The following is a 16,478-nucleotide window of genomic DNA, read 5'->3' on the forward strand; positions in this document are numbered from 1 at the left end:
AGAGTAACCTTCACAAGTTTAAACTTGTGAGGGTTGTTTTTTAGTTGCAAGGTATACCGGCATCAGGATTGTGAAAAAAGCACACGGTTTGTCATAATTTGTCACTGTCAGCATTTATATTGCAAAACATCCACTTATCAATAACATAAGCGAAGTGAAAGCAGTGAAAGCTCAGAGTGTTTTACACTTCACTGCTGACTGTCTGCTCCTTGCTGCTCAGATATTAATGCCCTCTATGAGTTCTGCTAATGACTAGTCTAGAAGCTAAAGTACCCACAAGAAAGTGCAAAATGAAAGACTGTGTATGCTGCGTAGAGGATGATAAGTTGGATATGCTTTCACTTTAGCATATAGACATAGCTGCCTAATGTAAAAATCAATTATATGGAATCCAGTGAGGTACAAAATGGAATTGATTTTTCTTTTTACGTACTGTACTTCTACACTGTTTGCCTAAGGCTCCTCATTTTCAGGTCCACAAAAATGAGTAATGCACAAGTGAAATTATTCCACTGAGATTACTCCCGCTGTAAAGAATCTCTGAGTGATAGTTGAGATTTTCTGTTTGGGGAAATGTTGTAAAGTTTAGCAATGTTTTACGTGTTTGTCATAACTTTGAATTTAGGTTATGTTCGGCTTATTTCAGCATTTTCTGTTGCTTTAGGGGCTGTGCCCTCATTGCTTTACACTGGTCTGTCCCCTGTTGTGCTGCTGATTGGCTTGTTGTCCACGCTTTGTAGAGTAGATGGCAATGTCCCAATTTGCCAATCATCACACCTGATTTGTTACTAATCATTTACTCCCTCACATTTAGTTTCTGACTTTCACCAACTCTACTTCAGTTTTGTGTTTGCTACACCATGTTTGCTCAAATTCAAATTTGTTTTTTGTTTTTGTAGAAAAGCAGCAACATGACCTTTGTGGTATTCAAACCATAGGCTTTTTATTGGTCTTTGTAGAACTATAATTTAAAACTAAAAAGCACCATTTAACACATTTTTCTACTGTTCAATATTTTCCTTCTAACCTTCATGCCATTAATTAGATTGGAAGCAAAGATGACGCATGGGTCAGGGACCAGTTATTAAAATAAAATAATTACAGCTATACATGTAAGAACGGTTGTTGTTGCTGCACGTTACATTACTAAAACTGCAGTCTTTATTCCTTGAAAATGTAGACTCTTTGATTCTGAGAAAAAGCAGATGGAGGTTGAAAGCTCAAAAGGCTAAAACAAAGCCAGCACACTGCTATATTCTATTTGGTCCTCCTGGTATCCACACTCTCACATGCTACTTGATCTGACATGATGTAACGAATGCAGATAAATATTACAGTTTCATTTTAACCCTTTTGTGGTGTTGATATTTCTGCTATTCAGCCAATGTTCATGTGTCGATGAATCTTATTTTAAAAATTAAAAATGTTACATGAAAGCAAAATTAATACTTAAACTTTTACAATAGAAATTTGTGAAAACTCCTCAGCTAATATTTTTTTTTAATTTTTATTTAATTAGAAAATTTAACCCTTTAAGATAAGTTTACACAATACATGATGAACAGACACGTAGCCAAATCATTCTAAACAACCACCTGAACACCAACCAGACAACACACCAAGGTGTAGAGTTCTCCTCGATGTTTGTTGTACAGTCAAAATCAAAACATAGAATATTATTTAAAATGTCATTTATTTCAGAAACTCAACTAAGTGAAACAAACCTGGAGAGGAGCTTCCGTTCTTATCTGTATCTGAGCTAATACTTTTGTCAGGTCATACAAAATGATAAAGAGAAGCTTCTTTCAAGATTTCCTTTAGGTTGAATACTCAGACTGATGTGGTCAAAGCCTTTATTTCTGTTAATTATGAAAACACAATTTTTAAAATGTTTTTAAAAAGCTTTTTCATAACAAACGTGGGCTTATTGAAAAGCATGTTTAATACCCCCTCCTCAAAGGATGTTATTTTATAAAAAGGAGTCCAACTGAAGGGTGTTTGCTGTTAGCTTTGCTTAGATATGAGATTTGATATTCTTAGATTTTCGACTGCGCAGTCACTTTTTAGGGTCAATCAAGCTAAAAAAATCAAAAGATGGTGTTGCCAGATGATGTCTCAGTCCAGCTTTCTTTTTCCTGTCACATAAGCTATGTTTGAAATGTTCATCCTCTAATAAAACTTTGCTCTATATTATGTAATTTAACATACAACATAGATTTTACAACATACGTTTTAAGAATAATTTCACAAAATCCCATTCTTAAAGTAGTTAGAATAGTTGGAATGTCTTAAATTTAGTAGAATTCAGGGAAGCAATTATTTTGGGTATGTATTGTTTGGTTATCATGGTATATCTCTGTTTAATCCTTACCTATAAATGAAATTGGATTCTTATCTGCACAGAAGACACATGAGCCCATTAAAGTTTCCTTTATTGTTTAGGTCAAAAACAACATCCACACCTTTGCCTTTTAATTCACTCTTCAGTTCAGTGTATTTCTTTAATTGAATTAGCATTTTCCAACCTAAACAGCAAAATAGTTTTGAACTAACTAACTTGATTGAGTCTTTGAAGATGCAATATATGAGAGAATCGCCAGACCACATTTGAAGCCCCTGAGCTGCTGCACAGCTGTGGTCTGACTGATATCAGTCAGTAATTTGCTCAGTGTTGGCTGCATTTTCCGCTTAACAGCTGTCTACCATGAGATATAAGTCTGGGTGTATGCATTCTTCACTGATTTCCTGCACACTCGATCCTTATATGCATACGCTACTGTAGACATCTGACTCAGATGTGTGTATCTATGTGTATGTTTGCCCTTCAGGTTCACTTGCAACAGCCTGCAGAGATCCAGGTATTCCCATGAATGGCAGTCGCTATGGAGAAGGGCGGGAGCCTGGCGACTCCGTGACCTTCTCTTGTGATCCGGGATATGAATTGCAGGGAGAGAGCAGGATCACCTGCATCCAAGTGGAAAATAGATACTACTGGCAACCCAGCCCTCCAAGCTGCATCGGTGAGGAAGAGGGGAGATAGTGTGACTTGGAGAGAGAAGGATGGATGTGCGGAGGCGATAGAGAGGGATGTATGGATTGAAGGAGGGGATGAGGGAAGGTAGGGGACCAGAATAAATGAGAAATGGTGAGAAGAAGAGGGTGAGTGAGAATTAATCTAATAACTGGCTGCAGTTCTCTCTCGCTGGTGTCTTTAAAATACATGAAGGTTAAACAAGACTCTTTAGATGTGTTTGAGCTGTTGCCAGCTCTTATGTGGACAAATCCACTTCAGTTGCTTGTTAAATACTGAGGGCTACAGTCTCCTGTCACATCGACTTATTAGAGCTTAGCTGCTAATTACTCAACAATGCAATTAGAAACAATTACACCAAGTAGTTTAAAGGAGTTTAAAGTTGCTCTTGGCTTATCAAAAGACAGTGGTATTCTGTGATAGAAAAGCTGTTTTGGTGATGCTTGTTCTTGTGCAATCATCGCAATGAAAGAATTCAAAAGAGATGCCGTAAAAAAATTGTAAAAACTGACAAAGGAACTTACCACACACTAGGCTGTCATCCAAGTCAAAACTTATTTATGAACCCAACACAAGGCAATGCAAGCTTTATTTGGACACATAATTTCACATTGAATTGTTTTATTTACACACACACACACACACACACATATATATATATATATATAAATAAATAAATAAATAAATAAACTAGTCATTAAATCAATTTTTGTTTGTTAAATAGAAGCCATTTTCTTTTGAAACAGGAGAAGCTATAAAAAGGGGGGGGGGCATTGTTTTTTTCTTGTCTCTTGTTAAACTTGAAAGACGACAGAAAATATTTAAACACATTTATAGAAGCACATATTTTGTAGTTTCTAGAGTAATCTGAACACATTGTTGAAAAAAAACCCTTATATGTGAGTCTTAGATATGGTGACTTTAACCTCAGACTTGAATTTAAGTCACACGTACGTAAAAAAAACTAAGATTTTAAACTTTCCCATGACTCAATATTGAAGGCTTGATTCTCATGAATACTTACTGTTTAATTTATTCTGAAATATTACATTAATTGGCGTTATCCTCCAGCCATCCCTCCATTTTCTATACCCAGTTATCCATGCAGTGTTGGCATTATCTTACTTCTGCTATTTGTCTTTTGTGTTTAGATAAAGGCATTTTTATTCATCTAATCAGATAAATACTATGCACTATTTTCAAAATAATTTACCGTCGTTTATTTGATGATGTTCTGAATAAAAAATATTGTTGAATATCAATACAGTGTTTGGCCTAAGGAGAAAACTGTACATCATGTGAATTCATAACCAACATTGTCTATACACTAACGCAGTTGTATGGACAGAAACATAGGGTATGCATCTGATGAAAGGATGTTTATTTTCTTTCAATGAAAAGATTACTCTTGAATCAGATTTGTGCAGATATCTGGTGTTTATTGTTCAGTTGCTAGACTGTAAGAAAAAACACTAATGTTGTCCTGTTACAGAGGTCAAATAGATTATTCTCTAAATTGGCATATATTTCTATTCTTTAAATCAGCTAATATGTTGCTTCTCTCTTGTTTATTTCTTCTATTTTTTTTACCACTCAAGCTCCATGTGGTGGGAATGTGACCGGATCTTCTGGCTTCATCCTCTCTCCAAACTACCCACACCCGTACCCACACAGCAAAGACTGTGACTGGCTGATTGCAGTTCACTCTGACTATGTCATATCTCTGGCTTTCATCAGGTAAACTGACATGGTTTAAACATATTGCTATTATTCAGAAAATAGTTGTTTGGCGCTATAACCCCTTTTCCACTAGCACCTACTCAGTACGACTCTACTCCGTTAGTAGGGTTTTCCATTAGTAATGGTTACTTGATACCAGCTCCTTCTTTAGTACTAAGTCATCTGGGCTTTTAAGTGAGCTGAGTCGAGTTGAAAACCCAACATCAGAAGACTGATGGTCTCTGATGTGCTAGGGGGTGACGCCACTGGGTGCATCATTTTAGCAAGTCTGTTGATAGCTACTTACAGATAACAGCGAACACCAAAGCTTCTATTGTGAGAAGCTTAAAATGCTGTGAAGTGATTACCAGACCATAAAGGACCACAACAGCTGGAGTGGTTCAAACTGAAAAAATTGGAATTGCCAAATCCGACATAGCCAATGTCCAGCTCAACGCTGCAATATAACCCCACCAAAATGTTTTTGTTTAAGGGATAAAAAAAAATGTGTATACCTCAAGTTATTTGCTCTGCATTGTAGGAGATGCTGTCCTGTTTAGCTTATTGTAGTTTGTATTTTATTGTTATCAGTAATAAAAATGGTTGTCTATGTGCATACATCATGATTTCCAAATTTATCTGAACATACACTACTGGGAAGAGTCAACTCAAACATTTGCTATTGACATGTGCATTGATGGCTCATTTTCAAGAAAAGGTATACTACTCCATTCTTGGATGTGCCAGAGCATTTTAACCTCTTTGATGGTAGTACTTTTAATTTAAAGGGCCTTGCCACAAACAATGACTTTGCAAATTTTTACACCAGTAGCTCAGTCTGGTTTCATAGAAGGGTCTTCTGATTTAAATTCTTGCACCCTGTTGGTTTGTTATAATTTATTTAAAGTGCTCTTTAAAAGTGTTTTGCACTTTGTTTCTGCTCTATTTGTTAGTAAACAAAGAGCTTTTTTGCATTTTTTCCCATAACAAGACCATGTGACCAGAAGTACGATGTTGCACATGTATGCAATGAGTAAATGAGGAGATTGTGTCATTTTAGCATCTTTATTTCTTGATACTGGGCAAGTGTTTAATGACTACTTCACTTACTGCTTTATAATTCTGTTGACAAAATTATACCAAATTATAAGTGATTTGTCCATCTTTTGGATTATTCTTATTTATTTTAGCATTTAATTCATCATAAAACCTTTGTAATATCTAAAAAACAAAAGTAGACACATTTTTGAAAAGACCCTATATTTTTGTGAAACTCCATTATTAGATGATGTATATGACATGATGATACATGTTTTGGCTCAGGGCCAGAAAGACAGGAATATTTTTTTATTTCTACAGCAGCACACACCTGTGCACAGTGGTGATACTGACTCCAAAAAGATGTCCAATTCTCCTCTACTCTGAGCCGATGGCTAGCTTCCACAGTGCAAATGGCTCCTCTCTTCCTGATGGGCACACAATCACTGAAAGTTATATCTCTGTATATCACAGTTTGTTGCACATGAAGCTAAACATTTGTTCCGACATCCTGAAGTACTGCAACAACTGCGTGGGAAACCAGGAACAATAACATCTCACCACTGGGTGGTTTGATTAACCACCCAGACTTACAGTCTGCACTTATAGTTTCCAACGGGACAGCCATCTAAACCACATACAATAACTAATATCTTCAAGCCTCAAATATGTATATCACCAATATAACAAGTTGGCATAGGTACGCTTGGTTTACTCTTACAGGTCGTCTAGCTAGCTCATACTTTGATACCACTCTGAGGATTCCCACTATGATGTACTTATCCAGGTTGCTGTTTCTTACCACCTGCAGCCTTCGTTGGCTCTCTTCCTTTACTTTGGGTCTGACAAAAAGCAATAGACTGATCAGCAAGTTTTCCATTGTTTCCATGTCCTCAATTATTGCATTGTGTTTGTGTCCCATACAAATTAATCCACGTTACTTTTTGGACTCTGGGGCTGCATTGCTATGACAACTCCACCCACATTAAGGTAGTACCCAATTGTAGTGAAAAAATAAATAAAACGAACCGTGTTAAGTCTATTAGAGTTGAGCCAAGTAGGTACTAATGGAAAAGGGATATAATTTGACTAAGAGTCAGCGCTTCTCTTTGCCAAATTGCAACAAATCCTTTGCAATATACAACATAATAATGTTGAAGAGGACTGTATAGAAATTTGAAGGCCTAACCTTTCTGTCATATAAACTGGATAGAGGAGACCTAGCATATTAAGAAAAAAAACATTATTCTGTCTTTTGAGGACATGGCTTACTGGGTTACAGAATGAAGCTTTTTCCGGACCTGTTATGCTTGTAACCTGCCTGTAACACAATGAGCCCAGTTCGCCTTGGGTGAACAGCAGCTCAGTGTGTGCCACGGACATGCTTATTTTTTTGCTGTGGAACCAGCTATAACATAACCATATTTAGCAAAGTTTGAAAAGTGTGCTACGCAGCAGACCGTGTTTGAGTCCAGGTGTGTTTGGAGATAATGGAATGGTGAATTTTCTCAGCAGACAGATAGAAGACCATCCTTCCACTTTTCTCAAGAATGGTAACACAGGATTTCTGGGTGAAAATGGTATGCCAGAACTGTGACATGAGTGCAGCTCATTTCTTGTGCTGAATAAAACCCAGAGTTTAATTTTACTTTATCCTTTACAAACCAAGTATGTCTTGACTCCAAAAAAAGTTACTCTTTTTTTATTTCACAAAAAGATGCCAAAATTGTTTCGTTTTTTTGCTCTCAACACCATCCTTTTCTTGTGGCTACGTAGAAACGAGTCCCCCGATTTCTTTTCTCCAACTTTTTCTTTCAAAAAGAAACGCTAATAAAGTTACTATGATCTTGGCTGTCTTGGGAATGCCAAATGAAAGGAAGGGGATATGGTTTTAAATTGGAGCTGCCTTGATCCAACTCAAATGCAATTATCTCCAAGCTATTTACATTTTGTCATAAACCGTGCTCATTATTTTGAAAACAAATGCTCCTCTCCCTCTTGGTGCGGCGTATGATTTGATATACAGCGCTACAATATGAAACGATCTTTTCACACTGCATTGCCATCGCCGTCTGGGAGGATTTTGTGCCACTGCAGTGTCACAACAATTTAATCTCCTCTCACCTCTCGGGTGAGAGATCTTTTTTTTAATCTCTTTGTGTGAAGGCACAAAACAAATCTCTTGGCATGACTCACTTTTTGCACAGCGATGCTTACTCTCATTTTAATATCATCATGCATTCTGCAACTCTTAATGTGCATTCTGGTGGCTGGAAATAAGCAAAATAATAACTTCTATCTCCTGTTTATCGTTTTTCTGTCTGTTGCAGCTTCAGCATTGAACCAAACTATGACTTTTTGTACATATATGATGGGCCTGATACCAGTGCTCATCTGATTGGAAGTTTCCAAGACAGTAAACTTCCAGAGAAGATTGAGAGCACTTCCAACTTCATGTACTTGGCATTTCGTAGTGATGGCACTGTGAGCTACACTGGCTTTCATTTGGAATACAAAGGTAGTGTAATTGTCTGTGCAAATAGGGGTTCTGCATGCATTTTTGCTGAATACTTTTGTGTTTGAGCATGGGAATTTACTGTGATGAATTATAAATGAATGAATTCATATTTAGAAATGTAGACAGCCATGTTATTTAGTCTTGAATTTATCCTTTCAGTTTTACTTGTTTACCAAATGTACACGCTATTTATAGTGTATGGAGTTTTAATAATTTCGGCAGATCTTTGCTTTTCTGTTTAATGGTCTGTATTTATTCTAATTTATGCCCAACTTGGAGCTTACTCATGTTTCATAGTTGTTTCTCTTGTAAAAGCTCTGTTATTTTGATTGACAGCAAAACTGCGGGAGGCCTGTTTTGATCCAGGGAATGTAATGAACGGCACTAGAATGGGTGTAGACTACAAGCTGGGATCTATGGTGACATTTCACTGTGAGGCTGGCTACCTCCTTCAGGGCCACTCTACACTCACGTGTGTCATGGGCAACAGCAAGAGACCAGAATGGGACAGAACTAAACCTACCTGTCAAGGTAAGAAATAACATTTCTGCTATGACAGACTCTCTCTCTCTCCATCTATTTCTATCTATCTATCTATCTATCTATCTATCTATCTATCTATCTATCTATCTATCTATCTATCTATCTATCTATCTATCTATCTATCTATCTATCTATCTATCTATATCTATATATATATATATATATATATATATATATATATCTATATATATATCTATATATATATCTATATATATATATTATATATGAGGCTATTCCAGAAGCTTACCATTTCAAAAACAGTTTGGATTTGTTTGGGATCATCGTGGGATCAAATGATGTGCCTCATGTATCTAAAGCATGTACTTTGATTTCAAATGGATGTACAGAGCAAAAACATGTTAGACATATCATTATCACAAGGTTCTTCTCAGTATTTCTTTTCCTTGGATAAAACTCCTTACAGAGATAGATAAAGTTCATCTTATAAGACAAGCTCCTTTCTACAATATTGAGTCAAATGCCTAAAATGAATTTTAGGATTAGCAGCCACTTTGCTTTATGTGAAAAGATGGCTGTGTTTTTAGCTTGATAATACTATATATTTTGGACCTTGTTGCTTCCAACATATAGATTCTTCCATGGTAAAATGTTTTTCAGCTCTTCTTAGGACACTTCTGGCATGAAATTGGATGAGATGCAAAAACCCTCCGGCAAATTCTTGTGTTCTCTGGGGTACAGTATCCATATCACTGCAGATGGCTTGCCCACCTGTCCAGTTCAGCTTCATTTTGTAGTATTGTGAACAAGACTTTGACATTTTAAACTCCCTTGTTTGATGCAGCAGCTTATTCTCCAAAATGGAGGACATTATTCTGTCTCCTGGCTAAGAACCATAGTCCCAAACTACCACTCATATTCCACTATTTTCTCATTTCTGTCAAAGATAGAGATTTGACTCTCACATTTAGACTCAAGCCACATTTAAGTGGCAAAAACAAAGAATTCAGACTTAGATTTGCATTCTAGATCAACTCCTGTTAAACGGTCTAGGACTCCATTTTTACAGCATGTACAGGGACATCTAAAAAAAATTAATACTTAAATTTTTTTTATGTCACTCATTTTAGAAACTGAACCTCATATATTATAAAATTATTTTCTATGTAAATTAAGGTTTCAATAGTCAAAGCCTTTATTTATTGTATTGTTTTTATAAGTATGGCTTACAGTTAAATTCAAACCCAACTACAGTTAGTTGCTCATAAATATTCAGTTTCAGAATAAAATACCTTACATTTCATCATCTTTCTTTTTAGCTTAGTAGCATTACATAATTTGTGACTGTTGGCCTTTCAAAATACAAACACTTTTTACATCCATTAAAAAAACTGAAATCCTCTCATTCATTCTGTTCAGTGACTCTGTTCCAAAGTTACAGATCCAAACTGATCTCTCTCATGTCATTATAACAAAAATAAAGACAAAAAAGACAAAAGATCAACAAAAAAATTGATGAAACTTCAAATGGGGCTTTCTGAGGATCACATGTCAGTCTTTTCTTTTCCATGAGTAGACCTTTGTCCTTGATTGTGTCTTAAGAATGGCAATCTTTACCAAACCCTAAAAATAACCAAATTCCCAAGAAGATATTTTGTAGCATAAAGAGCTGTTAATATTCATGAATAAAATGCAATACACACCAAATCTGTCATTCGGCATTCAGTGATGAAATTGGACATTTTCAATCCACCATCATTGCACACTGACATTCACTGAGCACTTCCTCATTCTCTGTAGTCATGATAAATGTGACTCTAGAAACAAACAAAATACTGACGCTCTTGCATGGCCTGTCAGAGTTGGGCACAGATTTTGGGTCGCACCACTCAAATTTAGATCAGACAGGTAACGTTGTATTCATCAACCTTAGTCTCTATTTTCCTCCAGAATATGCAAAAATCTGCTGGGGAAAAAAAATCACAGGTTCTGTGCTGTGCTTTGTAAGCACCTGGAATTTATTTCAAAGTAGGCGTTTAACAGAGCTCTGCGGTATCACAAATTTAAGGAAGAAGAGGAAGGATTTAAGGTGTGGGAAGAAGCTACAAAGTATCCGTCCTCACAGTAGAATGATACCTTTTAATGCATTTTTTTGACGTATCTGCTTAGGTTAATTTAGAATTTAGCTCCCATTTCATTGTGAAATGGGATCACCCACTTTCACACCAGGGAGCAATTCATTACCTTTACAGTTGGAATGTGGGGAACTTCACTAATCAGTATTGAAGAGAAGTGCAGTGCCAAAGAGTCTATCGGCATCTCTTTATAACGATTGTCACTCAGAGACTAAGTCTGAAAAGATCACCTAACCAGGCTGAATGTCATGCACCAGTACACTGAATGTCGAGTGACTGTTCTGTCATTTTATTTGGAGATAAGTTGATGCAGTTGGCATTTCTCATACTCTAAAAGGTTAAAAGCATGATGCATTCTATTTTAAATGGCATTATTATTCACCATTTAATGTGTTCAAATCCAGTTAGGTGTTATTTGACTTCAATGGGAAGACATAGAAATTCAAAAATATTCTTATATTAAACAGTTTATAATGATGGTAATATTGCCAAATAATTCAACAATAAGGTGTTTTTTTCAATTATTTTTTGCCTTTTTCCAATTAATAAAAAGTGTCTACATTTTCTTTCACCACATACTCCCCATCAGTGATAAGTTGTACACTGTTTATCATCATAGAAAATATATGCTTATGTTTGAGCTTTTTTTGCTTGTTACCCAGTACTCTCTTATGATAGTCTCCAACGGCTTGCAGTTGTAAGGTATCCCCATTACCACTGAGTAACCCGTATAAATAATGTTCATGTGTTCTTTATAAAAATGGATGTGCAAAATATTGTGGCACCACATAGTATTTCATGCATAAGTCATTACAATTTTATGATATTGATCAAATCCAGCCACAAATCCAAATACATTTATTTTTAGTCATTGTTCTTTTTATCTGCATGAAAAGGCTTGCATCAGAAGTGTATGTCTGTCAAAATGGACAGCAAAATGACAGAATTCCTGTGAATTGCAAAGGAGCTTTCCAGCCAAAGAGGGTCATCTTTGAATCAAAATTAAAATGTTTAAATCCCCAGCTCTCTCAGACACTGGGCAGATTTCTTTGCTCTTTCTACAATATGAATTCTGCATAGTGTTGAAGAATTCACAAGTATATGAGTTTGCTCATAAGTGGGTTCTCAACTTAAAGGCACAGTCCAGGAGGATTTTTGTTGTGAGGTCTTTCCTCTAGTAGAAAACTGTCTTTAAAATATGCCTACCAGTAAACGATCAAATCAAAATAGAAATGCCACAAAATTAAGGAAATAAGCCCAGTTTGAAGTACACATGAGAATTATACAAACAAGTAAAGGAAAGGATTTGTTGACATTAAATATGCAAAGGAAAAATTCTTGCCCTTAAATTATTTTCTTTTAACCAGAGAGTCGTAAATTGTTTTGTCAGACTGACCAACCTTTTTTTTTTTTAATATCTATTGATATTCATGTGCATATTGTACAAGCCTATTTGGTGTTGCTTGGGTAATCAATATTTGTAGGCATGAATTCAAACTAACTCAACGTTGGCTTTGCTTAAACAAACAATCATAGGGGGGGGGGAGCATAATATAACTATGCAATTAAGGACAAGTGTTGCATTACATTCATGCTGTAACATCTGTATTATTGTGCTCTAGTAGTTTCCCCTGTCTGTGAAAATGATGCACACGTAAGCGGTGATCGGATTCTTCAGATGTAATCAGCTCAGGTCTTGGAACAGTGAACATCTTTGTTCACAGCTGCTGTTCTCTGAGAGACTTTTAGACTGCGAAGATCTGGTCTTAAATCAAAGTTTAAATAATGCTCAAATTAAGACTGTATTTTTACTGAGCCGTTAGGGCATTCTTAGCAATCAATCAATGGGAGCACACAAAACGGCTTGAATTAAGTCTGCTTCGACTCCCATGCTCGGCTGTTAGATGAAAATCATTACAGTTTGAAAACTTTCCTTTTCTAAGGCTTATCCTACCTTCAGCAGATAAGATCATTTTATTCTTCTAATTCACTTTTCTCCTCCCATCTGTTCGTCAGAATAGCTTGAGTGAGTGTCCCGTTTGCCATTGTCACATATGTTTAATTTCATGCTTCTTGCTTCCTCAAGATTCAAGTATGGATAAATTGCTGATTAGTCTTTTAAAATAACCTCGTCAAAATTGTTCTCATGTTTTGCCTTACTTGTGTGGAGGTTGAGGAGGTCCAGAACAGCTGGTGACAACTTTCCATTGACAAATGAGAGCTCATTTGTTTACTGTTGGGGGTCCCATACCTGATGGCTCCATCCGTGAGGTCTGACATGAGCACATAGGGGGGCCTCTTGGCAAATGCAGTAGACCATGAGGAGCTTAAGATGAGATTCTAGAATCCAATGCATATGCATGGTGGACTTCATCTTGCATTACTGAGCTTTTTGCCAACTTAATACATGCCAAGAGTTATATGAAGAAGTATAGTACATAAAATCATGCAAGGCTATTATTGTTTGCTTACAAAATGTAAAAATAAATAAATAAATGAAAAATAAGTACTTTATAACCAGCAAAAAAAAAAAAAGTAAAAATGCACAAACCGCTTACTTAGTATACACCCATTTCAATGTGGAATGGCTTTTCATCTCGAGTGTTTACCAGCTCCAGCTCTGACTGGTGTCAAACATAACACCTAGGTTCACTCGCTCATTTGTTAGGAGGGCACGGCTCTCTGAGCTGCAAAAATGGGCAATATTCCACTTAGTTTGGCCTTTTACCTCAACATAATCCTGTGTTTTTCTTATATTCTTTAGGTCATTGTTTTGTTGAAATGTTCAGATTTTGTTGCAATTGAAAACGTTTTGTTTAAATCAAAAAGGATAGATGTATTCTTTTGTATAAGCCCCTTTTCTGTTTGATTTGAATAGACTTTATGATGAAAATATGCATGTTTGCATAATCAAACATGAAAAAAGTGTGTACCCCTGCAGGCTCATCTTATCCAGATAAATGTAGCTCATCCTGTACTTCTAAAAGAGGCTCTAAAAATGTTTCTTAAAACTGAAACTGTTGTCACTGTGCTGGCAAGAATGATATTTGCCTGCAGCTTCAAGTTCAAGAGATTTTCTTTTTACCTTTCGTTTTAAGTTTTTCAACTGCTTACCCTGCACATTTGCCTATGAAAATGGACAGAATTTTATTGCCTTATTTCCCAGGATAGTATAACATGGCTATTTGACATTTGTTAAATTTGCCTTTGTGTTTCTTGGTTCTTGTTCCTGTAGCTCCCTGTGGAGGTCACTTTACTGGTTTCGAGGGAACTGTTCTGTCTCCGAACTACCCGCATAATTACACAAGAGGTCAAAGCTGTGTCTATGACATCTTTGTCCCTGGAGACTTTGGTAAGCATTTTTAAGGATTATTTGCATGGACTTCTACATTCTCTTTTTTTTTTGCTTTTTAGGCTGTTTTCTATTCACTTTGTTGTGGTAAGGTTGTAGAGAAACATGTTTACTTCACATCTGGATCAAGAATGCTTACACAGATAATTAATTTTCTTCTGTGAAGGATCAGGTGTGTTATCCGAGGAAATACAGACTTAATCTGGTCATAGGTGACAAGGAATTACCAATCAAAACATCCACACTTGCATTTATCTTTGCTCTGAAGAGGTTAATATGTGTTTCATTCATTTTCAGTGTTTTGTTTGGTGCTTACAGTTATTAACACTGAAGTTAATATATTTCCTGTGCTGTCATAAAATGCAATCCATTTAATATTAACTATTCTTTACAATGAAGTGTTTGGTTGAGCACACGTTTGAAAAATACAGCTGCTGGTACATTCCAGGTGAAGTCTCTGTTAATATAGTGTTACTTTGAATGCAATGTAATTTGTGTTGCGGCGTCTCCGTGTATCACGGCTGTTGCTTGAATCAGAGCAAACAAGAATGGGGTTTGTTAACATGAAATGCGCAGAAATGCTCAGTAATAGAAAGGTAGGTCAAACCCAAAAAGGTTTTCACCAAATAGATGGAGCAGAAGATTTGTCAGCCCACCTGAGCATATCCGCTTATGTAAAATTCAGCAAAGATCCCATGAAGACCTTGACACATTTCTGCTCAGCAGTCCATGCTATTCAAATTAAGCTGCAGAAATCCAGGCAGCTGTTTTTATTCACTAAAGCCCCGCGCTCATGAAACACACATTCATCCCTTGTGTGATGATCCTCTCCGACTGTTTACATCTTTTGCTCCCATATCCTGCTGCTCATGGTGTCCGGGAACCCACAGGTCTTTTTTAATAAATAATGCATCAAAATACTGCCTCGCCTAAACTGCTGGCACAAGCTTAATGGTGTGTGGAATTTGCCAAGCAACATTCCCACCTGTGCCTGTGAATTTTCTTTTTGGTAATGTGCTGTAGAAACAGAGGCTATTGGCGATGTGCAAGACTGCTGTGATGTGGCTTGATTAAGAATGCACTCTGAACAACCCGCATTCACAGCCCGGTTAAAGCAAACTAAAAATGTTGAGTTGGAAACTGGAGTATATTTAACATTTCTAGAGAACATTTTTTTTATTTTGCTGGCAATGCATCAAACTTTTCTAAAGACGCTAAAACCAGATGGATGCATTGTTTGGAGAAACAACCATCAGCTTTATAATAGCACAAAATAAGCTTAATTTATTTATGTTACACTAAAGTTATGACTAACACAAGCTTTAAAAAAACACGCATGTGCATCTAAGTGAATTATATCAAGTGAAAGATTAACTTGTTTTAGTAATTCAATTAAGCGAGTGAGTCACGTATGGATTAATTACACACAGTGATTTTTTTCAATTATTTCTTTCCATTAATTTTGATTCTCACAGCCTAAAAGTAATGAATACCAAAAAATTACGTTTTGAGAGAATTTCAATATTTCACAAAACTATTAAAAATGTAGGGCATAAGCTGAAAAAGGTCATTACTTAAGTGGCTGTGTCAAATCATATTACTGGAAAGTTCAGTGGAAGACACAAGTTAGAAAATGTATTTGAGCAACAGCGATAAAAGCCGACCTTCAGAGATTTGTGTCCAAAGTCACAAGGCATGAACTGCAGCTGGAGTCAGAGCTTCAAGTGCCACCACACGCATATCAGGACATGATGTATGATTAGAACTTGTGTTAATCCACCCTTGAACCAGAGACAGTGTTTGAAGATTCTCACCTGGACAAGACTGTTTCTAAGTGGTCCAAAGTCCTCTTTTCAGAAAAAAAGTATGTTTTGCGTTTCATTTTGAAGTCAAGGTCATAAAGTCTGGACAAAGAGTAGAGGCACAGAATCCAAGTTTTTTAAGCTCCAGTGCTTCAAGTAGAAAGCCAAGTCATCAGTTGTTCATCCACTGGGTTTTATCAAGTCCAAAGCCTGTAGCCATGTACCTGGACATGTTGGAGCACTTCATGCTTTCCTCTGCTGACAAGCTTTATATTGATGTTGATTTCATTTTCTAGTAGGACTTGTGATACTGCCCACACAACAAAAAGGACCTATCTCTGCTTTAGACCATAGCGTCACTGTGCTTGATTGGCCAGCAGAA

At 36.4% G+C, this 16,478-nt stretch overlaps 1 protein-coding gene across 1 annotated transcript in view; it reads left to right on the plus strand.

The window, feature by feature from the left end:
- Positions 1-2,704: 2,704 nt before the first annotated feature.
- Positions 2,705-16,478, plus strand: part of LOC118557472 (CUB and sushi domain-containing protein 3-like) — a 99,571-nt gene continuing 85,797 nt past the window's right edge. The window contains exons 1-6 of the mRNA XM_036127558.1: positions 2,705-2,723; positions 2,829-3,020; positions 4,630-4,768; positions 8,119-8,306; positions 8,643-8,837; positions 14,178-14,294. Coding sequence (XP_035983451.1) covers positions 2,705-2,723; positions 2,829-3,020; positions 4,630-4,768; positions 8,119-8,306; positions 8,643-8,837; positions 14,178-14,294 — 850 coding nt within the window. The remainder of the gene's footprint in view (positions 2,724-2,828; positions 3,021-4,629; positions 4,769-8,118; positions 8,307-8,642; positions 8,838-14,177; positions 14,295-16,478) is intronic.

The sequence above is a fragment of the Fundulus heteroclitus genome, chromosome 3 (genome assembly GCF_011125445.2).
Source record: "Fundulus heteroclitus isolate FHET01 chromosome 3, MU-UCD_Fhet_4.1, whole genome shotgun sequence".
NCBI classification, from domain to species: domain Eukaryota; kingdom Metazoa; phylum Chordata; class Actinopteri; order Cyprinodontiformes; family Fundulidae; genus Fundulus; species Fundulus heteroclitus.